Source organism: Cygnus olor, chromosome 3 (genome assembly GCF_009769625.2).
Source record: "Cygnus olor isolate bCygOlo1 chromosome 3, bCygOlo1.pri.v2, whole genome shotgun sequence".
NCBI classification, from domain to species: domain Eukaryota; kingdom Metazoa; phylum Chordata; class Aves; order Anseriformes; family Anatidae; genus Cygnus; species Cygnus olor.
Genome location: NC_049171.1, coordinates 83,024,983 through 83,051,698, shown reverse-complemented (window position 1 = coordinate 83,051,698; position 26,716 = coordinate 83,024,983). Strand labels below are relative to the sequence as shown.

The 26,716-nt window shown below is 40.6% G+C and overlaps 1 protein-coding gene across 1 annotated transcript; it reads left to right on the top strand.

Annotated features, from left to right (window-relative positions):
• The first annotated feature begins 746 nt into the window (after nucleotides 1-746).
• Nucleotides 747-2,667, top strand: MAP1LC3C (microtubule associated protein 1 light chain 3 gamma). The gene is made up of 4 exons (XM_040552944.1): nucleotides 747-905; nucleotides 986-1,041; nucleotides 1,159-1,265; nucleotides 2,130-2,667. The coding sequence occupies exons 1-4, from the start codon at nucleotides 848-850 to the stop codon at nucleotides 2,335-2,337; spliced, it is 429 nt and encodes a 142-aa protein (XP_040408878.1). The 5' UTR covers nucleotides 747-847; the 3' UTR covers nucleotides 2,338-2,667.
• The last annotated feature ends 24,049 nt before the right edge of the window (nucleotides 2,668-26,716 follow it).

Here is a 26,716-nt window from a genome sequence, read left to right as displayed (position 1 = left end):
ACTGTATTTTAGAGGTTTAAACAAAGCAAGCCGAGTAATAGGGATCAATTCCAGCCATCCACTGAGATGACTTACATGGACAACAACCAGCCTCCAGTTAGCCTCACTCCTTGCTGAGCCATGCCTGGCTGTGAAGCCACTTTGACAGCTGAAGTAAAAGCAAGTAAACAGGCAACCCTGAGGGCTGGGAATCTGTCTCATCATATTCAGCAGACAGACGGACCTGAAGTCTGCTTGGAAACCACTGAAATCACAATCAGGCCTTAGAGATGAAACAGGGTTAAAAGTCACCACCCAGGTTGTTCAGAAAATAAACAGTGTGGTATCTCAGAATGGTTTGGGTTGGAAGGGACCTTACAGACCACCTGATTCCACCCCCCACCATGGGCAGGGACACCTCCCACCAGACCAGGTTGCCCAGGGCCTCATCCAGCCTGGCCTTGAGCACTTCCAGGGATGGGGCATCCACAGCTTCTCTGGGCAACCTCTGCCAGTGTCAGTGCCTTGACACCTGAGTGGTAGCCTGAGGATATAGCGTGAATAGGATATAGCCGACCTAGCATGGCCCCAGCCGTCTGAAAAGGGAAGAGGGCTGCAGGCGGGCTGGACGCAGACGGGCTGCACCCTTTGCCCGCTCTGGGGGGGTCCCCAAAGACCCCCAGGCGGCACAGGAGCTGCGAGGCCGGCGGGCAAGCTGCCCGCAGCCGGCCTCGGCGCGGAGGCCGCCCCTCGGGGCGGGGCCCCCGGCAGCCCGCCAGGGGTCGGGGCCGGGCCCGGACCCGCGGCCCCATAAGAGGCTTAGGGCGGCAGTGGTAGCACCAGGAGGAGCGGCAGCAGCGGAGGCAGGATGCAGACGGCCCCCGGAGCGCAGGCGGCGCGGCCCTTCAAGCTGAGGAAGAGTTTCGGTAGGGGCGGCGGGGCCGCGGAGCGCAGCAGGGGCGGCGGGCTGCGCGCACGGGTAACGCTTGTCCTCTCTCCCGCGCAGCCACCAGGCTGGAAGAAGTAGCCGGCATCAGGGCCAAGTTCCCGACGAAAATCCCGGTAAGGCTCTGCTTTTGTCGCCGTGCTCGGGGGAGGCTCCCGGCGCCTTTTTCTTTGAAGTTCGGGAGCGGGGGACGGAATGCCTTTATGGCTTCTAAGCGGCTCTGATTAAAACAGGTGATTGTTGAGAGATACCAGAAGGAAAAATACCTTCCTCTCCTGGACAAAACCAAGTTTCTTGTTCCTGAGGAGCTGACCATGACCCAGTTCATAACCATCATCAGGTGGGCAGTGGGACCGGGGTGGGCTCTGGCCGCGGCCCCCTTCCCCCGCGGGGAGAGGCGTTTGCTCGGGTGCTTTGGGGAAAGGAGGTGCCTCCTGCTTTCCGGACCTGTGAAGCCTCCTCTCTTCCCTGCTAAGGGCAGTGTGCAAGGACTGCTCTAAACTCCGGCTCTGCTTTCCTCCTGCTTGCTGAAGCTGGTGCTGCGGCTCTGTTCTCCTAGCTCTTGCTGTGTCTTGCTCAAGTTTATAGCAACTCCTAGGTGTGAGCCGTGTGAAGCATGCTTCTAAGTTATTCCTTACAAAAGCGCTGTAGCAGAGAAGTCTCCCAAAGTACTTAGTGCATTCTCTGCCAAAGCATTGGGAAATAGCAAGGCTTTCAGACTCCTAGAAGTGCATTGAGGAGATCTTCCTGGCTATTAATTCCTGTAGGAGATGCTTTTGTGTCTTGCACAGCTGATCTGTATGTTATGTCTCTGAGAACTCTTCTTTTGAAGGTAGGCTTACTTTAAGTATAACTGACTATTCTGTAATCATAATCACTTACTGTAGCTTTACAGCAGGAGCTTTTGGTTTCTGCTTAGCACTTCTCCCCAGCAACTGAGAACTCAAAGCTCAGACTCAGTAGCCCTTGTGGTCTAGAAATTTAAGCCTTTTCTTGGAACACAAGCCTCCTGGCTTTCAAGCACACGGTTAGCTTCCTGCTGATGAAGACGTTAAACCGCATAATGACTTTACACATTTCTTTTACATAGTTCCCTAATAAGCTACTGTTCTCCTTTGTGTATTTCATGGACTAATGTTGATGCCTTCTTAAATTTGCTAATGCTTAATCCTCTTATTACCTTTCCCCTCCCCTCTTCAATTAGAAGCAGGATGGCTCTAACAGCTACACAAGCTTTCTACCTGCTGGTGAACAACAAGAGCATAGCCAGTATGTCCTTGACAATGGCAGAAGTGTACAGGGACTACAAAGATGAAGATGGCTTTGTGTACATGACATATGCTTCCCAGGAGATGTTTGGATGCTTCTTACTCACTCAAGGGAAAACTATGGAATGTCTTCAGAAAACCTAAGGCTGGGGTCTGTGTGCTGCAGTGACACAGTTGTGCTGTGAGTCATGCCTGTGACGTGAAGCTCGGAGATGCTCCTTCCAATATGAGTTCATGAGCTCTGTACTGGGGAGTCATGACCCAGAAGCTGGCAGGACCAGCTCAAGGCAGAAATGGTGGTACACTTTTCCTGGATAATAACTTAGATATCTATTTTTATACCTGAAGACACTATGGGTTTTTTTTGGAACTGCACTTCCACTTTTTTTTTGCAATACCAATCTTTGATGTAACTGCTTTTTAAGGTGTCCTTAAAGTCTAAATCTAAGAGTAAAATAAAGAAGCTTTTAAGTATTGGGTTGAACATTAGTTTTAATCTGGGGAAAGACTATCTTGGTGAAGGTCCTAGAACAATTCTGGGAATCTGAGCCTAATGTCTCTTAAATGAAGCATTGCTTGCATAGCCACTCCTTAACTTCTGAATGAGATAACAAAGTTCTGGGTCTGCTCCATTGTGAGTGACTTTACCTATAAACAACTTGTTAAGCTAGGTACCTGAGCTGCAAGACTGCAGTAGTGTTAGAACAGGATTCAGTGCAGTGTAGTTTTAGCACCTGAATAAACTCCTGTCAGCTGTTACAGAAAATGCTGTGAATGCCTATGATAGACAACAATTTGTTCAAATAAGCAATACTGACTACTAGCCAGCATAACATAAACGCAAATGATATGACTTGAACTGTAACTTGAGTGTTCAAGATCTGTCTAGTCCAGCCTCTCTAGGAAAGATACTCACATCCTTCCCCTACAAGCACCTGCATGTGCCTTCTGCAGGAGGGCTTCACTAAGTCTTCTCTCAAGGGTGGGTATCTGTGTTGTACCTTACAGTGAAGAGGTATGACAGTGTCTAACACTCCCTAAATATAAGTTATAGGACCTCCTGACAGGAGGCTCTGTCTGAAGCTAGCCTTCCTGGCTTCCTCATATCTGAGGAATGTATCAGGGAAGCTGTAAATGTTCTGAGAATGCATAATGAGCTTAAAACACCAAGTCATTTAAAAATCTGTTGCAGCATGCAGTTAATCAACCTTAGGCAGCCTCAGCTTAGGATGGTCAAATTGTTACATTATGATGCAATTGTTTTGTTCAGTACTGAACTGATTTGCAGGATGATTAATGTAGGAATTGCTAGACTGAAGGAAGAAGTGTTGACAGTATTTAAATTATGCATAAGGAGAGAATGTGTATGTATGAGCTTTTTGCAGTGGTTCTCTTGAATTTAAAGCTCTGAGGAGATTTGGGCTCAAGTCTCTAAACCTAAAATCTGCTTTATTGGCTGTTAATGGGTACCTGCATCACTGAAGGTGTTATTTACCAGCTCATAAAACAAGGCAGGTTGGGAGGGTGCAGGCACAAAGAAATCATTGACCTGCCCAACTCGGTAGAAAGGGGCAGGCTGTGTCAGAGTATGGGTTATGAAAACAGGCAGGCTTTGGGATCCCAGAATCTGTTGCTTGGATCAAGTTCACTTTTCATGGAAACAGTTTCCATTCCACAAATCAAATGCAAATAGCCATTTGTTATGAGCCCTCAGGGAGGCAAAGACACCTGTTTGGCAGGCACAGGGCAGGGCAATGTTGGACAGCTGTGGGAACCCCAGGGTGGGGGTAGCAAGGGGAAGTCTTGCTGTGTTCTAGCACTTTTTGACAGCCCAAGAGCTCAGTTAATATTTTGCTTCGTTGGCTCCTCTGTTTGTCTTCCTGTCTTGTGTGATATTTGGTGCGTGAAGAGAAAAGCACTACAGATTCTTGGCTGGAGCAGTTCTGTCTGACGGCCAACTTTCTTTAGTTTGTAATGTAGTGGCTGAGGTGTAAGTGTTGATCCTTCCAGCTCATATTGACATTAGACTGTGTGCTGTCTAACAGGCTCAATTGCAGATCCAGCCAAAAAGTTACTGCAGAAGAAGGTCAGTTGCAGGTGAAGAACATCTTTATAAACCTATTCAAACTGCCCTGTTGAACCCAGAGAGAAGTCTCATGAGCTGGTGAAGCTCCATCATTGGGTAATAGTGATAGACATGCCCTTCTACCAGGTGTCAGAGCAAGTAAGATTAACCATCAAAGACAGTCTTCAAAGAGTCTTAAAGTAATAAGCTAGGAGTTAGATGCCCAAATAAATCAGTTATCCTGCTAGTGTGACTGGATGGAACCTATTGTCCCTTCAACTGCAGGGAACAACTAAAAAAGAAGCAAACAGAAAAGCTTTGCTCTGATGACTGACATAAGCAACTGAGATAACCACAGCTGTCTCCAATGAGCTGCTGTTTGAAGAGCTAATATTTGCTTTAGCTATTACCCATTGATTACAGACATACATAGTTTTTGCAATGAAGGACACCACTGGAAGCCAGTGATAAGTAAACTCTATAGTGTTTTCCTGTGTACTGCCAATCTAAAAAGAGAAGATAGAGATGCTACCAATGTTTGTTAAAGTATATTCATTTCTGAATTAAGATATGGACATGGTTCTTTAATATCCAAAACCTCCACCAGAGAAAAGAAAACATAAGGATACTTTTGTTTCTGCCATAGACTACCTGCTAAATCCTGGAAGGTGTTTGGTGCTCTGGCTACAAAGCTCTTGGGTATGTACGTGCTCTGCTGAAGTCACTTGTTAGGTTGGGTCCGCAGCCCTTGAACCCTAGCAAAATCAAGCATTATGTCTCATCTTCAAATCAATATAACTAAAAAGACACTGAATTTAGGTGTGGGATGAAGACTAAAATTGCCCTTGCTGCCTTGCTTTTGAGGTTTTTTGTTTGTTTGTTTGTTTGTTTGTTTGTTTTTTAAGTGAGGACTGTGTAAAATAGAGTACTGGGTGAGTTGTGACTTCAACATAGCTGAGTGGAATTACACAGAAATAACACTGGGGGAGGAAAACGTAGTCTGCTTTCCTTAACTTCACTTAGAAAGCTCTAGTTTTAATAACCACAGATGCTGCTAGTGTCATTAAAAGGGAAAAACAAAAGCACCTAAAATTGCTGGTGCCATCTTTGCTGCACAAAATGATATTTTAATAAAACATGCCATTTGTGTAATGTATGCCTGCACAGTGACTGCTGTGGAAACAGGATTAAGTTTTCTTGTTCTCAAAAGACCTGAGCAAGCTGCATGTACTCTGAATACTCATCAGGACAATGGGAAGAGACCACAGTAGCAATTCAGGAAAAACAACCATCTCTGAGCTCTGGGTTTTGTTCAGAAATAGAAAAGGGGGGGAAAAAAGTCTCACCAATGTACTTGAATTCCAAGTGGTAGAAGTCTTTTTTTCTTTTTTTTTTCTGTGCCTGTTAAGACTAGAGATCCAGTTGTCTGTACTCTCCTTGCCACCACTGACGTCCTACAGCCATCTGCAAACACAGCTTTAAAATGCATACAATGCTTTATGGAGCGTGAATTGTCACTTGCTGCAAGGCAAACGTGATAATGTCAGTTAGGGCTTTCGTGCAATAAGCAACAACAGGACCTTTCCAAACTGTTAGAATTTTAAAATTATTTAAGATTGTAGGGGTAGAATAAATGAATTAATAGGGATACTAATCTTCTCTCTTAAGTAATGCAGACAAGTCTTGTGAATTTAGCAGGTAAAAGCAATAAAAAGCCCATCTAACTGTTTCCAGACAGCGTTAGCTTTGCAGTAAAAATAATAATAAAAACCTACAAAACCCACAACTGTTAAACATGCTAAGTGACAGACTTGATCTGTCTCCTCCCCTTCAAATTCTTTTTTTCACTTATGTATGAAAGTAAATTGGGAAAGTCAAATGAAATAACAGGACAGAACATAACCTTCAGCATCAAATTGTACTACTGCATTCCCATTAAGAAAGCCTCTATAGAAACTAGGGATAAAACCAAAGGGCCTGACCGGGAGAGGAAACTATTTTTAGAACACTGTGTTTTTAATGTATGGGCTGTGAGGTGGAGGGGGAGAGAAGGAAGGTTTATTTGGAAAACTTCCACGGGGTCTCTGAAAGGTGATTGAGAAATAGTTCATATATTACAGTAAAACATATGTACAATTTTTTTAATGGCCCCCATATACCCCCCAAGATTTGTTGTTACAGAAGGACATCTAGACGACTCTCCTGTACATAAACATATTTCATTCGTTTCGTAGACTTTTGTATCACCCTATCATATTTTAGACTAGCAAAAATAATCAAATTCTACCTGTAGAAATATGCTTAGTTTCTTTTTTTTTCCTAAGATACTTCTTAATGGTTGCTGTACACAACTCTTTCCACTGATGTTTTTAGGTTGCTCTTTAAGAGCACAAGTTTCTTAGCTATCTGCTACTTGTTCTTACATGTGAAGGCAGATAGGTTCTATGATAAATAACAGTCTGGCCCTAGTTTAGAGGAACAGTTTAAATGAAGGTGGCTACCTTAGGACTCTCCTCTTACAGTCATAATTGTGTCACTCTCTGCCTCTTGTTTTCTAGCAGGTGTGTGTCTTGCACTTTGACTGTAACGTTCCTATGGCATGTAACTGTTTAGTAGCAGCATAGTCCAGATGGGTTTTGAAGAGCATGTAGCAAGTATCAAAGCTAGAGTCCGCAAAGCAGCACTGCCCCTTCCCTGCCGGCAGACCCTCAGGAGGGAGGGAGTGTGCCCTGCCGTGCGCACAGTTTCCAGAGCAGGCAGGAGGGGGGCCAGGAGGGGCTGTTTGGGCCGCTCAACACTTACGTCATGTCCGGCAGGGACTGTAAAGGACCTTTATGAGGCTGCTCGTGATTTGTTGCAGGGTGGGCTTGGCCAGTGGTGTTTATTTTTGCAAATACTCCATGATCCTGGCTTCACTTTCTGTGTAACAGCATGGTCTGGATCCTAATCAGGCCTTCAGCCTAAAGCCTGCTATGTGTCAGAAAGGTGGGAAAGCTGTCAATTTCACAGTACTTGAGATGATGTAAAAGGGAAACAAAACAAAAACACAGGTTCATCTGCCGTTGATTGAGGTCCTTGGTAGACCTGGAGCTTATTTCCAGTTCTCAAGAACTGAGCCAAGACTTTACAGCGTGCCAGATGGATTTGCAGGGAAATCTTTAGGTCAGCCAAACAGTGGGTGAGGAGAGGGGACAGACTGGGGAGAGGGGCTAAGGATGTGTATCAGCGCTTCCATCCAGAGCAGCTGCAGCCTTGTATTCTTCCCAAGCCTGCCTGTGACTGAATGGAAAGGCTGAGTCTCAGCGTGACATCACTCAGGCAACCACTACAGCCGTTAGCTCACAAAGAGAAGTTATGAGAAAAAATACACATGCTTTCAGATGGAGGGTGGATATAGCCTTTTCCTGAGTAAAGTGAACTCTGTCAATGGAAAAAAAACACACAGGAGGGTGCTGAAAGGAAGACATGGTGTAAAAGAAATTCTCTTCTTAGTGCTGGCAGTACTTCACAAGGAGACTTGGCCTTTACTCTGGGAACTTAAAAACTTAATATCAGGTGATGGATACAAGTATGGTCTCTGTCTGACCTTCCTCCCCTAAAAAGCTGCATCTGTGGTCAAAAATTAAAAGTCAAATAGCGATATGAGCTGCATATTTGAATGCTGACTGGATGAGGAAGAGTAACTCATTTTCCAGCCTCTTGATGCATTAGTCATCAACAAAATAAAACAGCCATCAATAGGAAAAACAGCTGCTGTGCTACAGGTGAGGATCACCGACTTAGTGCAGACATCTGTGGTGTCTAGACCATCTGGGTAACCCAATCACTAAAGGGGTTAGGAAGATAATTTCACTATTCCAAGTTATATTGGCTCTGTTATCAATCTGTCAAAACTGTCAAGAGAGGCCTCAGGAGAAATACTGCATTTGCCTAGGAGGCAGCTGTATTTGGTTTAGCCCTCAGCTCTTCCCAGCCATCCTCATGCTCGCTGACTTTCGTTCCCATTCTTTTTTTTGGAAAGGAACCAGGCCTTCTGTGTTTGCAGAACCTGGGTACAGATCCCAAGATTGCTGAAAACTATAAATAATATGCCCTCCGTTGCCATGTAACAAACTTGTATGAGAATTCACAGTTGTTCTGTTATTGTAATTCAGCCTGTGTTGGAGCCTCGGGTGGCGCCTGTGTTGATATGCCTTGGTCTCTCTCAGGCTCCTAAGCCTCTGTCAGATCTGGAGCAGGAGTTCAAATGGCCTGACTGAGGCTGTTACTGCCGTTTAGGTAGCTCCCCCCCTTCCGGCAATCTTGGTTGAGATAGAAAAAGCATCCAATCCATTCTTGATCAGCTGAAGAACAGCTGTGTGTTTTAGTGTTGCTCATTTATGTGAACTGTTTTAGCTTCAGGCCCAAGGTAGGTTACCGCAGTAGGTTTACTTCATGTCCCAGCTTATCCAGCTGATTTTGCCACAAAAGGAGGATGCCTCACATGAGCTCTTCCAGCAGCAGACTGCTGGGAGGTGGCAATCTTCAGGAAGGGGCTGGTGCAGAGGGAGCATGTTACAAGAAACTGAGGGGGGGAGGGAAAGGCTGGTGTGGGGAACTGCTGCTGGTACAGGTGGCTCTTGAAGGGTTTGCACTCTGGGCTACGCCAGGACCCTAAAGGAAGGTATCCTCTGGTTCTGTCATCCAAAGCAGCTAGCCCAGTAGGCAACTGTTGAGCATGATCACTGTGTCACTTGCCTCACATAGGAGCATGCTTTATAATTCAATGGAAAAATCATTTATCTAAAGTGGGGGATACTTCACTAGGATTGCCCCTTCTGCCTGAAGAGCCTGAGCCACACACGCCACACCGTGTACCCTGGTTAGTGCCTGGACCCAGCACAGAAAATGCTTGTGCTGCAGCAAGAAGGTAGGTCCCTTGCAGGTAGGGCCCAGGGTGACAGTGGAGGCGTGCAGCCCAGGGGATTGAACCCAGCTTCCACACTAGACCTCTAGTCTACCTTCTCTTTTTGAAAATTATCCAACAAAGATGTGTGAAAGGCTTTGGTTTTACTAGTGGAAAGTTTAGGCTGTTTTGAAGGGCCTGATCCAAAACCCTATAAAGTAAATGAAGTGATTCCAGTAGAAGCTAGAGCATGCACTGAAAGTACTGCCTGGAGCCATAAGGGCTGCGGAGCTAGAGCTACCATGTTACAATACATGGGAGGAAGCACTTAAGCATGGGAGGTGGAGAGGAGAAGGAAAGGTCAAACTCTGTAGCAGACATGAAAGGTTTTTGTGTTTAATTTGCTGGAAAGTTTTTCTTCAAAATATGCTTTTGCCAAGTATCTTGTTTCCCCATTCAGACTGCTGTATTTTTCCCCCATCTGATTAATTTTATTTCTGCTCATTTGTCAGGAGGGAAAATCTAAATCTCAACCTATTTTTATATGAGGGGAAAAGATGAATGAAAGAAAATCCTAGTTGGCTGTACAGTTACACATGTGACTGCAGCAAAAAAAAATGCGGTATATATGGGAACGGGTACTTGGGTAACACTGAAAAGCAAAAACAGGTTATTTTATTCTACATGTCTCCTCATTTAAAAATGAGGTGGGGTTTTCTGGTCATTCTCAACATAGTAAGGTATTATGGAGGCGTGTGGAAGAGTTTTTTGTGTTTTAGTTACATATAACATATATAACATATATACAAAACATACAAATCCTACGTGTAGATGCACTATATAATGCTGAAACACAGCTTCAGTTGAGGAAGGCAAGATGGATAGCCAAAAGTACATGGTTTCAAAAACAAAGGGAGAAAGAGAGAAGAAAGTTATATATGGCCATGTAGCGAGGCTCTTGTTATCGAAAGTGTCATAAGTGCATTTCAAGGTATTCTTCAAAGCATGGTATCATGAGGTGGGACTGAGGAGAATGAAACTGAATGGCTGATACACAGTTGCACAAAATGTACCTGCAGCAGAAACCATGCAACTTGTCTGCTTGTTGACAATTATTTTCTTGATGCACCAAAGTCTACAATTTGGTAGCTAAATCAAAGACTTCTTTAACAACTCTTAGTCTCCTTGTACTTACACAGATAGATGAACTATGCTCAACCCCATCTTTTCTATGTAAGTAGAACCAAAGTTTAAATTGCAGAATTAGGAAAGGGTTGAATCATTTCTCTGAAAGTACTTTGCGAAGTGCAAACTAGGGAAAGACAAGAAACCAGGCAATTAGCCAATTTTTTAGATTTATAAAAGTTTTCAGATTAATTTGATCATCAGTGGATTTATCTGTGAATCTCAGTAGAATTTCACTGAAGTATGAAAAACCGAAATCAATCTTACCTTCAGTATGTTTGTAAACAGAGCAGGAAGAATGCAACATAACTTGTCTATGCATGGACTGCAAAGCTTAGTAGGTTATTGTTTGTAAACTCTTTAGAGGATGTTAGAGGCAAGCTGAAGTTTAGAGAGACAGATATGCTGCAAACTGAGTCTTTTAGGCTGTGTGTGTATCTTTTCATTTTGATACAAGTCATACCCTTCTGGAAATCTGTGAAATGTTTGTGTCATTAATATTAGAAGGAGTACAGATAGCTGGGACAGCACCTGTCTTTGCGACGTTTGAGAATCAAATCCTTTGGACAGGCCAGGATGTTCCTCTATATTTGTATTTTCTGAGTCTTACTGACTAGGCCCACAAGTACTGTTTGTTTTACTTATGCAGTTATCAAAGTTAGTGTTATACTGAAGTCTGCAACACAACCTTAATCGATAACTGTCTGAGATTTTTTGAGCAATGCTGGATTATGCAAACAATAAAAATAGGTGCTTCAAAGTTATTCTTGGTCTAGTTCTGGGACATTAGAGGAAATAAATAAGATTAATAAAAAAACATATACAGCAGGCCAGCAATCAAGGCTCAGACAGATCTCAGTCCTCAAAAGAGTCTTTCCAGTTAAGGAATCTGGCCCATTCTCTGATTTACTAATTTTAAACAGAGACTCGCTGAACAGTGATTCAAAAATGTAGTACATGTAGAAGTAAAGTTAAAACAAATCCTGGTACTTCAAGGGGATTTGAAGTGAACATGCTAAATCTAATTAATCTATCATCTTATATCGTAGTTACTGCTACAGCTGAATACTTCTTACATCTACTAGTAAAATAATTAGTGATATTAAAAAATGTGCTTAGAATCACACTTGATACTTCTATTTATACACATATTCTTATTTCTATCATACTCTTGGGAGCACTGACCACCAGCTTTGGCTCCAAAGTAAATTGTTGAGGATCTGCTTATTTAATATTGGTTAAGCGTGAGCTGAGCACTTTATAAACTTATTTTTATAAGATACTGGAAAGAGATGTTTTCTTCATAACTAACTCCTTGCACCAAAAGTTATGATTGCATTGGAAGAGAACACAGAGGAAATCTATATAAGATGGAAACCTTTTTTCTTGACTAAAATTTTATTCATCTGCTTGATGTCATGAAACTTTACAAAGGTTTAATCAATGTCAGCTTTTACCTTTTTCTTCTTAATCTTGTTAGCTTCACATCTGGGCTTAATCTCTGGTTAAACAAATCAGAATTTATGGAGTTTGCCACACAAATTGAGGAGTTTCTTCTCTCATGTCATTGTCTGCATACTAAGTATTTGCTAATAGAGTTGACGCTCATCTAACATCCTTATTCCCTGTGACCTCTAAAAAAAAGGAAAGACAAATCCAAAGAATAGCTAGTCCTGTGTGTATTGTGGATTTTGCAATAAGAAACACAAAAAATGTTGGCAAAGATTTTACAGGAAGGGTGAAGAAGGCTCCCATTCTAGCCTGGTCAAATGAATACAAAATACTTCATTTGGACAGGAATAATCAGCAGCACAAATACAGGATGGAAAACAACTGGCTGGTGGCATTTCTTCTAAAAAGAGTCCATGGGATAGACTGAATCACAAGCTAAGCATGAGTCAACACTATCGAGCTATTGTGAAAAAAGCAAACACCATATTGGGATTTCTAAACAGGAGTAGAGCATGCAAGATGTGTGAAATAAGCCTTCTGCTGTACTCAACAATGATAGGGTTTTAGCTGAAATACTGTGCCTCATCTAGGCACTCAGTTGAAGAATAATATGAACTAGCAGAGAATTCAGAGAGTAATGACAATAAGCAGAGGTTTAGACAATGCCTATGACAAAGGATGGAAGAAGTGGGGTGGTTTAGCAGAAAAGGCTGGAAAGGGGACACGCTATTCCTCACGAACAGAAGGCTCTTGCTAAAGCAGAGGAAAGCATTTTTTTTCTTGTTTATAGCGGCTACTATGACAGGTATTGGGTCTTAAATTGCAGCAAGAAAAAAAAGCTAGGAAAGCTTTCTAATGAAAAAGGTGGTGCAGAACTGGAATATTTGTCTGGGGAAGTTGTGGAATGTCCACAATGGAGGATGAGTAAATTAATCCTACAAGGCAGTGGGAAGATTTCTGGATGTCCTGGTTTCCTCTGATTCTAAGTTTTCCATTAAAACATCTTTATTTCTTAAGCATCAGGGTGCGTTTTTTTTTTAATGAGAGTTCTCAAATTACACTGCTGTACTGTGTACTGTAACCGCACACACTTGTGTAATCATAATAAAGGGATGAAGAACTATAGAGGGCATATGGGTCCTTACAGTGAGGGAAAAAGGTTAAGTTCACCAGAATACCTTAGCACAAGAGAAAAATTTTTCCAAAAGAGCTTCTCGAATACTGACAGGCGTTGATCAACCCCCACCAAGCTGTGCCTTTGATGCTGGGGCTTAGCTGCTCTAGCTCCACTGCTTCTCTTCCTGTATCTTCATTTCACTGGCATAACCACGTTCGCAGCTGTACTATAGTTTTCACCTATAACAGTGCCCCAACCCAGTTGCAACTCAAATACTTCTGCATGTGTGTATGAGTGGACGAAATGTTGAGGGGAGTATCCAGAAAAAGTTAATGACACCATGGTCTAAACTCTACTGTGATGTCCCAGCCCCTCTATACCAAACTGAGGAAAGAACTTTTAAACACAATGCCAACATGCCAGAGATTACTTACACATTAGCAAGGGGCTTCCAATTCCCTTCCCACGTACCCTGTACTTCAACTGAAACATGGAACCCGTTTATCTGGATTCTAAGAAGTATTTAGAAAGAAACGCAACTACATTCAGAAACAATGACTGAGATGTACCAGACAACAATTACAGGGCAATAGAGAGGCAGTGACTTCAAGAGCACCGAAGATATCTAAACTGTTTTCATAGCTTCCATCAAAAACTCAGCCTCCCAAGTTCCTCCCCTCCCCCAGACACTCGCGACCCTTTCTCTGGTACCTGCTTTGGTTCCAGCCCCTTACCATGACCACATCATACATCATAACATTTTTTTCTGCTTTTCTATTACTAAGTGGATTTTCATCTTCTGTTACTTGTTATAAAGTGGAGACACTGTGAATCAAGTTTTACTGCCATGTGTGTTTGCCTATGTGTGCGTTTATATGATGCATAAAATCTCTTTACAATCACTAGGCTCAAAACATGCAGGTTAACCCAAAGCAGTTTTTCATGTCACCTACTTGCCACACACAAAAGATGTGCGGCTACCGTACTTTCATGCAGTTACTTCAGAAGTTTGCTTTCACGAAGTTTATACTGATGCAGGGCATATGGGTGTGGATTCTAAACACCATGAGGTGATTTAAATTCATACTGCTGCTGAAAGTGTTAATGCTTGAAACTAACCTGACAAAATCCAGCTCCATGATCCAGATGGTCCCATGGTTCAGCAGAGCCCCTACACCTTGGATCACTTAGCCACTTCTGCAAGCGAATCCTATGATTAAGGCAAGTATTATTTCCATTATTACAGAAGAAAAGATTAAGAGTAATGGTACGCTATGACTTCCTAGAATCAAATGGCGATTACCGTTGCTGAACCATAAAGAGTCATTGCTGATATCACTTCAGGCACTTGAAAATGCAGAGGATTAACAGAAAGCTAATACTGTGACAGTATTTTGAAAGACTAAACAAATTAGCAAAGGCAAACACAAACCTTCCAGCTTGACATCAATATTGTAGGGCATATCAGGACTTGATTAACTGAGAGTTTAAAGACAGATCAATATTGATGCTAATATGTGCGTACTGAAAATATAACTTGTCTAGCAGAGTTTTCAATAGATTGTAGTTTATGAATTAAACAATATTGGTTACTAACATGTTAAGACTTTCAACTTTATCTGCCAGATGTCTTCCTGGTATCATACAACACTTTGACTAAAGGAGCTAGAAAAAATAGAGTACCTATAAGCAGATCTCCAAAAACACTTGGAAATAGGGAAGCCATCACCAATAATGTACTTCGAATTCAGTCCTATAATAGCCATGTTTCTGTGCCTGTGCTGTTCTCAGTGCAGCATTTCAATCAATAATTTAGAGAAAAACCAAAGCAACCATAAATTTATCACTGATAAAGCCTGCATATGCCTCAAAGTACAGGGATAAAAAATGAAAGGCAGGTCACTTGGACTGAGTATGTGGAGGTGAGCACATGCAGTAGTAACAGAAGAGCACGTATGAAGTCAGACTAGTGCTAGAATCAGAGGAGATGATACAGGGCCTTGTCTTGCAGAAGAACATGATATTATTATATTATGGTAGCTACCATGTGTCGCCACTGATCAGAAAAGGCTAATAAATCATCGACACATGGACAGGCAAGAGATTTCAGTCTTAGGTTCTGCACCTGGCACTGGAATGACTACTGCTACATTCAAGCTAATGTGTACAATTCAGGATTGATGTTGCAACTTGGAGAAAGTGTCTGAGAATTGCCAAGAGAATGATTCAAATGCTGGGAAGAAAAATGACCTGTAAAGAGAGAGATTCCAGAGCTCAGCTTATTTACCTTACCTAGGGCATGGATAATGGGTGACTAAAACAGTCTTAAAATTCTTAATAATGGCAGGAAGCATTGATAATGGGCCCTTCAGTCCACTAGATAAATGAATGACAAAGGTCCAGTAGGTTGGTATTGGAACTAAATAAAGCAAAACTAGACATACAGATTTTTTGTCGCGGTGAAGTTAACAAACACAGGAACAATTTATTATAATTAATAAAATTTTTTCCCTCTCTTTAGCATTTTAAAAATCAAGATTGGATGTTTTTGAAAAGTGATCTTTGGTTCAAACCCTCAGTGTTAACGAAATCTTGCAGCTGTAAGATGGTGAGATAACATGACTGGAGAAGACCTTTTATAATGTTTACCTCTATGTGAAAACTAGCAAGAAGAAAATGGAAATAGGACAAGATAGAAAAAAAGGAAAGAATGAAAATGAGGACAGTGTTTTATTGCATTTATTTAGATTCTTGAATTGCTTGTTTTGATAAAGGACTTTCTGTCCCCTGCAATTTTAATGGTTTGTTTCATTCTCTTTCTTAAAAGAATGTGTGACACTATTATACAATGTCAAAAAGCTGAAAGGGTTCACAGAGCTAGGTGCATGTGATGACTCCACCATTTGCGTCGTGTTGGTATAATCTGAGGTAAGGCTTGGTATTCTCTTCCAGTCATGGCCCCAGAAGAAAACTATTTTCCTCCTACTGCCCAGATACACTCACATTTGAAAGCTGAGAGAGAAAACAAAGACCATTTTCTCCTCATGTTTGAAGATGACCCTTGGGGTCATCCAGAACTGGGGCATATGTGATTTGACATTTCTGTTTTCTCATCTCAGCTCGAGTCTGGGACTGACATGGCATAGAAAAATACCTATCAATATCACAGCCTTATGTGGTCCCTTTGATAAACCTAACAGACCTCTATTTACACAGTTGGACAGACATATTGAAGGAAGAAGTTGTGTTTTCCCTACTTACTAGCCAGTGTCTGCTCAAATGTAAAAGGTGGTACAGGTGTTGATTTCATACAAAAAGCAAACAAAACATTACTTTTGTGTAAAGTGAGTTCTCTTTTGGACAAAAATAGCAAACATAACCTGTCCAAGGGAAAATGTAGTCTTTCCCAATTCATGACAATCTTGGCTCTACAGTCTTCTCACTGCCATGCTCCTTAGAACCTTTTAGACATACAAGTCCAGAGTCATTGCCCTACGCTCAATTCTTTTTTCTCTGCCAGTCAGTTTCAGCATGGCTATCTTACAGTTGCTTTGTCTGAACTCCTCACAAGTTGCAGCACCATCAGCTAAAGCAAAGAAGCATTAAGCTCATCCTTTCACAGGACGAAAACTAACAAAAGGGATTAAAAGACAAGTACTGTGTTTTGATATTCGTTATGCAAGAGTGTCTCTTGCATCCCTAGACCATTCAAACTAATCTGGTTATCTCACAGGTAGTGTGGTATAGAAGAAGTACAAGGTGGAGTACAGTAAGGAGAATTTTCACCTTCAACAAGTAGAACCAGAAAACAATTTGTCTCTGAAACAGCTTCTCCCATGAAGTTCTGGTCCACCACTCTCATAGCTGTAAGTTCTTGTTAACTACAGTTGCAGTTCCTGACATGTTCACCTGAACATCTATTCCATTCCCACCTACAAATTTCTCTATATAATATTCTTGCTACTTTTAAACACATATCTTTCTCTCATAGCATCAGATTCCCCCACATGGACAAAACGCACGAAAGCTTAGACTTGTAGTGGAACAAACACTCGTCTCACCTGCTCTGACTTCCAACTTAAGCCCCAGAAATAAATCAGCAGAATAGATTGAAATAAATCAGCAGCTCTCCCTGACATCTTTCCTCTTTTCTGAATCTTCCAGATAACTCCCAGCTGTCTCTGCCTACACACAGAAACTTTGTCCTACTTATAAAGCAAAATGTTTTAACAGAGCCATGGTAGAAAAGACAAGTCAATTTTAACCTAAATGTAGTAAATTGGGTTGTAGTCCTGTATTTTTAACTTGAGTCTGTAAGCTCGAAGATTCTTGGAGATTAAAGTTTGCTTTGGTTTGCCCTCTATCAAATCTCACTATACTGTATTAGCAACAGCTGCTATTCCTGGCTTTATTCCACTCTCAAAATGTTTTTGGTCTTGAACCGTATGTTTCACACACAGTTATTTAAAGAGTTTCACTAGATAAGCCTGTTGAGATGAATCATCCCTCCTGCAAAGGTGCCATGGGATATACAACAGGGTAATAAGAACATTGACTTGGTTACATAGCATAAATAAAATCACACATGTCAGGAGTGCCTTGCTGTGATAGAAAAAGTGACTCAAATTTAAAAAATATATCCTAACTGATGTGGAATGAACTTTTCCAGACTAAGTTACAAACTATAATAGAGAGAATTAGGATGATTTTGTGTGTAAATTACAGGGTTAGTATCAAACACATCCCGATTTAACTGCTGACCTTTCTTTGACCTACTTTTGTTTCTCTTCTGCTTGAATATCAATTTTGCTGGTGTAGAGGGGAATAATCATTAAAACTTTATCTCAGTCCCTCCCCAAGGTAGCCATCTGGTTTCCTTCAGACATCTTATGGAGTTTTAATGTTATCCAACTAGAATTTTAAAATGTCTCAGGTATAGTTTGCAGTAAGGAAACATTTATGCATGCTTGGCCTTTGCTAGTATGAGCCTAAATAGGTTTCAGTTTTCTTCATATCTACTGTTCATTCTTGCTCTTTACATCCTATTTAATGTAAAACATGTAAACTTTATAACGGAGCAGAACTGCAGCCTCTCTTTCCAGGTAAGCCCAAGCAAGCTGACAATAGCATCAGCATCATGCTCCTTCTCACACCCAGCTCTCTGTCCCAGGCTATCTGGAATTCCTTCCTTTACAGAGTTATTGCACCTTCAGCCTCAATGGAAGGACTTGCCTACATCAGCTTCAGGATGGTGTGTGGTCTGGTGGCAAAAGAACTTCCAACAACAGTGGCAGATGTGTATCACGATCGATATCTTTTGTGGGTGCTCTGATTACTGATGTACCACGTATAGCAGGTATCCATTTCTATCTTTAACTGTGAAATTTTCAGAGATCACATGCAATCTTCCTGCAGAGCTTGGGATTTATGATAGTTCCTCCCATTCCCTGATTAGGTTGTCTCTCTCATCTCTGCATGCTATGTGCACTGAATCCCTAGAAGCTTGGTTACAGCATTACTTCAGTTCGGCATAAATCTGTAATGCTCTCTACAGGGGCAGACCTAGCCATCCTTGGGCAATCATTCCTGCTGCCTGTTATGAGCATTAACATTTTTGTTTGTTTCCTTGATATTAGGTTTCAGACAGATGATGTTCTCTGGCCTGATTCAAAGGATTGCTGTATCTACACTAGAAAAGCAGCAGGAAAAGGATTACTGGAAAAGAGAAAGGGGTAGAAGTTGTGGCAGTCTGAAGTTCCTAGTGACTGGAAGAAGGGAACCAGGGAACCATGACCCTCATTTTTTAAAAGGGAAAAAAGGAAGACCCAGTGAACTACAGGCCACTAGGTCTGACCTCTGTACCTGGTGATGATCAGAGAGCTGGAGCACCACTTCTGTGAAGACAGGCTGGGAGAGGGGTTATTCAGCCTGAAGAAGAGAAGCTCCGGGGAGACCTCATTGGAGCCTTCCAGTACATGATGGGAGCCTACAGGAAAGCTGGGGAGGGACTCTTTGTCAGGGGATGTAGTAATAGGACAAGGGATAATGGCTTTAAACTAAAAAGGGGAGGGGGGGCTAGATTAGATGTTAGGAGGAAATTCTTTACTCTGAGGATGGTAAGGCACTGGCACAGGTTGCCCAGAGAAACTGTGGATGCCCCATCCCTGGAGGTGTTCAAGGCCAGGCTGGATGGGGCTTTGGGCAACCTGGTCTGGTGGGAGGTGTCCCTGCCCATGGCAGGGGAGTTGGAACTAGGTGATCTTCCAAAGTCTCTTCCAACTCAAACCAATCAGTGGTTCTGTGATTACTGAACAGGAAAAAAAAAAAAAAATCAATCTCTTCTGGCAGCAGTGCAGGCATCTCCTTGATTAAAGTGACCACATAAAAAAGACTAACCTAGAATTCTGAATTAACGAGGCCAGATATTACAAACTTCTTTATTCAAGAGTTGAATAAAGAAACTCTTTCCTAAACATTTTTGAAATGCCCAGCTTTAATATTTGTTCAAATCAAAGTTTCTTGTGAAGTTCAAGCATGGAACAATTAAAAATACAGTTTTGTTTGAAAAAAAATGTAATCACTAAGAAAAAAATGAAAATAAGATGTGTTTCTGACTGAAATTTCCCAGATTTAACTGTTTTCCAGTAAAAAGGATCCCCTTGTAAACCACATGAATACAAATAAGAAAGACCAGCAAATAATCAAATATTCTTACTATGCTTTCCAGAGGTTATTTTACCTGACAATAGCAGTGAGAGACTTTCTGAGCCAGGATCTCTGGTCCAGTCCAGCCTGGTTCAAGACAAGGCTGATAGGAAAAGCTAAGGTAGCTTTGAACAACATTAAAAGTCTCCAGTTCCTGCAGCTGCTCAGGATACAGGCCAGTCCTTGTATTAAAGGGGAACAGCTGGCCACTCTGATGCCTGGCTTCCCACAGTCCTGAAGTCCAAACATTTTGTCTGTACAAAAAAAAAAAAAAAGTATTTTTCAAAAGAAATCTATGGTAAGTAATGGATTCTCCTGCAGCACAACTGGCATAGACCTCTCAATGCACAATGTCACATTATTTTTGGAAAAGCAGCAAATGGAGCCAACTGAGTGATCTCACTGGCTAGTCATTTCTTTGAAATAGTTATCATGTACATGAAAATACACTGCATTATATCCCTTCAGAAGTCATCTTTGTTTTCTTTATAATTATGTTATAGTGTTTTTCTTGATGCTTAAAATTCATTACGTATGACTTAGGTGGCATTATAGAATCCACTGAAAATCAACTCATCTTGTACGTACATATCTATGTCGTTGTCCAAGAATGGAATACAGGCAAAATTAATTATACATAAGCATATCTAGAGGTTGATCCACAGGTATTTATGAATTATAGTCTAAGGTTATTTCAACCTCTCCATCTCCAACACAGTGACAGACATACACATTCACAGCTGAAATCCATATCAAGTATGGGAGATGGAAATTTTCCACATTTCATTTGCTGGCATTTAGAAAAGACCCACAAAACCAAATAAAGTATTAATGCTGATTGCTAGAGTGTGCCAGCATTTCACAACAGATATAAATGTAGAAGAATTAACATTTTTGTGTTCATTCTCCGCAGGCACAGCTGAGGAATGTTGAGATATTTTCAACCACAGCCATATTAGGATAGTATTAGGTATGCATCTCATGTGTAGAAGCAGTTTTGTAAGTTATACTCTGGATGATGTAGGCTTAGACATATAACTCACAGGACTGATGCATTCTTGTGCATCGTCCATTCATTAGTATTGTACAGAATAAAAGTGCATCTTTGCTTTCTTGCTGAAATGCATCGTTTTCCAAGAATATTGTTTTATGACCCAGTTATATACAGGCAAAATTGTCAAGGCCGGGAGAGAAGGATAATGTGATGACTATTATTCCTGGACTTAGGAATGGGTTTGTGGTGAGTTATTCTAATTGGTTGGACACCCTCTTTGCTTCCTTTTACACATACTATTATTTGATTCCCCTAATTTTAGCTTTTCTAGTGTACAACCTAAAATACATTAAGAGACAATGGCTTTCCTAGATCTCCTAAAAGGTGAGTAATGGTAAGTTATAGTTATCCTTATGAAGAAAAGTTTTTGGACACTTATGTTTATACGATTCCTTTCTGACTCTGTGACCCATTGCAGAGTGACCCATAATTGTGCTGTAGCCAGGTTTCATTGTTTATATAATTGCCAAGGTGTCTAGGAGCACTGTGAAAAGGAAAGCTCAGCTTGTTCATCTTCTCTGAGAAGGATGTATTTGTGAATCACAGGTAAATAGTCTCTTCCTAGATAGTGGGTCTCTAAAAGCATAAATAAAATGAATGTGAGTAATATAAATACTCCTTTCCACATAGGAAGGAGAAAGTTCGACTGTTTCAGTTTAGAAGTCTAAAGCATCCTTTAATCTCTTCTTTCCTAGTATATACAGTTTATCAGATTTTGCTTGATGATAACGTATCTACACATCTTAGATTGCTGATAGGTTAGGTTAGCTTATAGCTACAACAGATATTTGAATGGCTCGCGTTGGAAGGGACCTCAAAGATCATCTAGTTCCAACTCCCCACCATAGGCAGGGATGCCACCCACTAAATCAGGTTGCTTAGGGCATGATCTATTGCTCAGGCATGATCTATTGCAGAAGCTTGTTTAATATAAAATCAAGAGATCCTAGTGAGGTTATTGGTAAGTTTTTAGAATGGACTTAGAAGTTAGAATTTATGTACAGAGCTTACATGTGCTCCACAACTTTAAATATTAAATGCAAATATCTGCCAAACTTAAAAACAAATTTAGCCAGAAAATTTACTAAACCCTTAACTAATCTATCAAAGGATAGTTATCACTAAAAGTAACATTCAGTTTCCTCTGATGCCTTTTTTTTTTCCATTTTTTTTTTTTTGCTATCTATGGTTTATGGTTTCTGCTTTGCAGTAACACACTTCACAGTTATAGACTGTCGTCCCATCTTTCTTCAGTTTTCTCCTCTCTAGACTAAACAATGCCAATTCCTTCCATCCTCCCTCCTGCTCCCTCCAGACTGTTGCTCATTCTTCTTACTCCATTCTGGATTGTCTCCAGTAAGTCTACAATTTTCTTGAATTATGGTGCCCAAAACAGTACTCCAAGCCTTACCAGTGTCAAGGGCAGTGGAAGAATTACTTTACACATACTGTAGAGAACATTTGTGCTCCAGGATCACTTAGTTTTGTTTAAACATGGTAATACTCGGTAAGTAGTCACACGTTTTCCAGGGATGTATGGTGACATTTTGTTTTGTTAAAACAACAAACACATTACCTAATCGGATTTCTAGACACAGGTAATGAAATAGATTTGAGATTTTTGCCTACAAAGAACATGAGAGCTCTGATGCCTTCTAAGATATGCACACTGCTACAAAGTATAAAGTGTTCAGTTACCTTTATCCACCTTTAAGTTGAAACACTGGTTTTATTAAAGTACTTTAAGTTATCATTAACTTGGATTTCACCATTAACTCTACGATTATATGGGAAGCAAGTTTTTTTTTTTTTTTTTTTTACTATTGATAGGAGGTCTGGCAGAGTAATCTTACTGAATGCAGTGTAATATTTATTTTAATAATTGATAGGCTTACTTCATTGTATTGCCTTACACTGTACTGTATTTTACCAAGAGGATTTTTGGAAACTTCAATAGTTTTGCTACCAATTTTTTGTTTTGTTTCACTTTATAGAAGAACAGAAAGCACATAATTTTTTCCTGGTGTGAGAGAAGGTAGTGTCCTAATCTTCGATGACTTACTGCTTATTCTTCCACAGATTTCTCGCATGTCGTGAGCAAATGACTTAACTATCTTGTATTCCCTTGTCCTTCAGCAGCTATTTCAGAAAAATGTTCTTGTTTGCTTCCAAACCAAACTTATTTCTTCTTGTTGTTGTTGGATGAATTTCTGTTTGACAATAGGAAAGACCAAGAGTCAGTTAGCTTCATGTTAAAGTAGATTATACCACTGATTTTGAGACATTAGCTTCAGGTATGCAATAAAATTATCTTCCTCTGTTCTGATCAGTTTTCTCGAGTCAAGTTTCAATTGGTTTTAAGGAAAAAATTAAATTTAGAAGCACACCTAGCATCAGTGTTTAGCTGAATCAATAAAAATGCAGATAAACCCCACCATATTTATAACAGTTCGACCTTCACATACTCTCAGAAGAGCAATTTTTGTTAAACAACTGCATAACACACATAAAAGCTTTAGGTAACATAGATAATGTGGTGGCCAAAGTTTTAAAACAAGTATAGATAAAATATTTTACAATTTGGCTGCCATCCAGTATTTCCTTAGCAGGAAAAACACAAAGCTGCTGTATAGGTTTCCCTTCTTTGCCCTAGCCCCGTTTTAATTTATGTATAAATTAAAACATCAAATTTTCTTTTGCTTCTATCTACCTCTTAAACTAGCAGTGACAAGTGGTGAAAAACAATTCACAAAATTGTCTTGAAGAGTAACGCATGTCTGTAATATTAATAGCAATATCTCTGAAGCGAATAGTTGTTTGGTATTCCTTTGATACAGTCCACAGAAGATTTCTGTAATTCCCCAGGGTACAGATTTTATTCTAATCTTACTGACCCAGAATGAAGTTAGTTTGCTGACTATATTATTATTCTATGCAAAAAAACCACTACTATTGAACTTACATTAATTTCCGTTTTCATCACTTCTCTTTCAAGATGTAGGCTTGTTTAGCATTATTAGTATAGAGTGAAACAATCATTTTAAGAAACTTATTCAAGCTTCCTCTACTGTAGTGAAGGATTTCACTTGCAGTCCCATTTTCTTTGTCATCTAAAGTTACGCACATTTAAAGTTATGTGTATGATAGTGGGCTTTCAATAATGGAACATCAGCTAATTAAGACCAAAATAGTAAATGAACCAGAGAAATTACACCAATTTAGCTAGTTACTCCTGGGTTTGGAGCCTGCCTCTCTAAGCCAAGCATTTTTGCACTCTCCCCACACCAGAGCACAATTTTTATTTATTTTTAACAGCAGTTTACTTACATCATAAATTAAATACCTCTAGACATTGAATTACACAAGTTATGTGAAGCAGTAAATTCCATATAGTTTGAGTCTTCCTAGAAGACTGTTGGTTGTGGTAGAACATGTTAGCAGAAGACACACAGTAGAATCTTCAGTCTAGTCATGCAGCTCTGACCACATGATCCATAAGTTAAGATTCTTTATTAGAGCCACCACATTCATCTCCCCTGCAATTCCAGCAGCAGTACCTGCCTGCAACACATAATTCAGTCCTGGCTACAATCCTTCCCCCTGGGAAAAGTGGTCACAAGAGCCCTGTTCCATTCAAATTCTTTTCTCATTGTGATATGGCCCTAGTTGACTTTAGAGCGGTGAAAAATGCAGAGAATGTAGCTCATTTACCCTGTAATACAGAAAATAAAGAGAGAAAAATACTCAGCTGTTACAATGGGTAAATCAAATAAGCAAACAAAATCCAACAATGCATTCTGAAACACAATTCAAGTGCTTTTAGAGATAGTACTGTATTTTGAATCAGAAACAGTTCTTCCCCCCCCCCACCCCCCCCCCCCCCCCCCCACCCCCCCCCCCCCCCCCCCCCCCCCCCCCCCCCCCCCCCCCCCCCCCCCCACCCCCCCCCCCCCCCCCCCCCCCCCCCCCCCCCCCCCCCCCCCCCCCCCCCCCCCCCCCCCCCCCCCAGTGCCAAAATGTCTCTCTCAGAAATAGAAATGATTGTTGTTCCATTTATGGCTTCATATTGTTTAACCCTTACTGACATTGACAAGGGATGCTCCTTGGTTGTAACAGCAGATTTCCTAAAGAAAGAGGATTAGGATTTAAGAAATAAATAGAAATCAGTCCACAAGGTAGTGTTACACTGTGAAAAATAATGTAGTTTAAAGTGAACTGAGATTATATGGCATTAAAGTATGCAAAAATTGAACTAAACCCCATGAAAATCAATTTAATAAATATTAGGTAATAAGAGAAGGTTGGAGTGCTATTAAGGTCTGACACAATCTTTGTGAAGAATCCTGTTCATCTGGGGGGAAATTTAGCTTCATATCCACAGACATCTGGTTTTCTAAAACTGCAAAAAAATCTGCATTTTCTGCCACAGACTAGTCTCCTCAGTGGTGGTGTTTGGTGCTTTCTTTCACATCTTATTTCCCACCTATCCAACTGGACCACTAGAGATAATCTGAATAGTAGTCCAAAAGGAAATGAGTTGTGCTGTCATTGTAGGGATTGTGTTTTCACCCACTGAAGTTATTCCTGTCTTATTTTTCCTTCCTGCGTCTTAACAATGCTTAAGAAGTCAGAAGACAGACATCTATTGAGTTGCTGGTAATGAAGTTGCCTGGATCAGAAAGACTGAAGATGACAGTCAGCTTAATGAAGGAGTCAGATCCACATTGTTATCTGCTATCCTGGAGGTTTAGAATACAAAATATTTTTTAAAAAAGCTCTTTTTCTTGAATGTAGTTACTGTGCAGTGAACTAGGTAGGGGAAAACAAGTCAGGCTGTACCTATCCTTTCAACAGTGTTGGGCTGCTCTGATAGTCCCTAAAAGGTAAAATACTCGATTGTAATTCTTCCTCCCCACCAACCATACCCTTGTTTATCTGTTACTTTCATGAAATTTACATTACTTAGTTCCAACGTACTAGATGTAAGCGTACCCAACTGCAATCTAAGAATCTGTGAATACAAACCACTTACTGGGACATTTCTGAAAAAGACTGAAAATGCCCTCTTTACATTTCAGTTTAATACAAACTTCTCTCTGTATTAAAGACTGAAGTTATAATCATTCCATCATGACCAAGTTCCACACTCAGATCTGTGAGTCTGTCAGAAAGTGGTAAAAGAGCAGACTTCAGCTTCACATGAGCACAGACCTTCCAATGGCAATTTATGGGTGATACCACTTCACAACTCTGGCATTGGCAAAATGTGCATGCCAGACACAGGAAACCAAGAGAAAATTAGGCCAACCACAGAAACCTCCAAAATTATATCATTTTTATAGTTTAGCAAGAAGATGGATGTTCTCACTGTAACTGACCTCCAAGAACTAGGTTTTAAGCCAAAACAAATATTAGCTTATTTTTTGAAGTCCCTGAACATTCATATAATATCAGACAGGACAATCCAGCTTAGTTTTGATTAGCTTTTTAGACCAGTAACTAATCCCTGCTTTGCTTAGCAACTCTAGATCAGGAGACCAGTATTTGTTTTTTATTTTTAAACCAAACAAAAAGCACTACTAAACAAAAAATGTTTCTTGCAGATAGCAATCAATCTCAGAAGTTAGTGTTGTCTATATTAACTCTAGAAATAATTTAGAAATCAATGCTGATGTTTAATTCTAACTAGACAGTTTTAAAGTGTCCACTTCAATCCAAGTGAACATTGAAAATGATTGCATTTGCTAATAAAACTATTGATATACTAAAATTAGCATCAACTGATATAAAATGGTCTTGATTGGAGAAAAAGGTGAGATGGGAACTAACCAAAGTTGTATTTGTTTCTCTCTCAGACAATGGCATTCATTTATTACAATGACTTCGTTTTTCTAAAAAAGGTTTGCTAAAAAATTATGTTCATGGTATAAACTTGAATGCTAATTGATCTCAATCTTGCATTCATTTAAGACACAGTGAATACAAGTGCACGATTATCAGCTGAGAGCTGATTTGCCAACTATACTACTTAAATCATATGTCATATGAATGGTTTCTGTG

Coding starts and splice junctions, on each gene's coding strand:
- MAP1LC3C (XM_040552944.1), top strand. CDS start 848: ATGCAGACGGCCCCCGGAGCGCAGGCGGCGCGGCCCTTCAAGCTGAGG. Junction 906..985: donor CAAGCTGAGGAAGAGTTTCG/GTAGGGGCGGCG, acceptor TCTCCCGCGCAG/CCACCAGGCTGGAAGAAGTA. Junction 1,266..2,129: donor CAGTTCATAACCATCATCAG/GTGGGCAGTGGG, acceptor CTCTTCAATTAG/AAGCAGGATGGCTCTAACAG.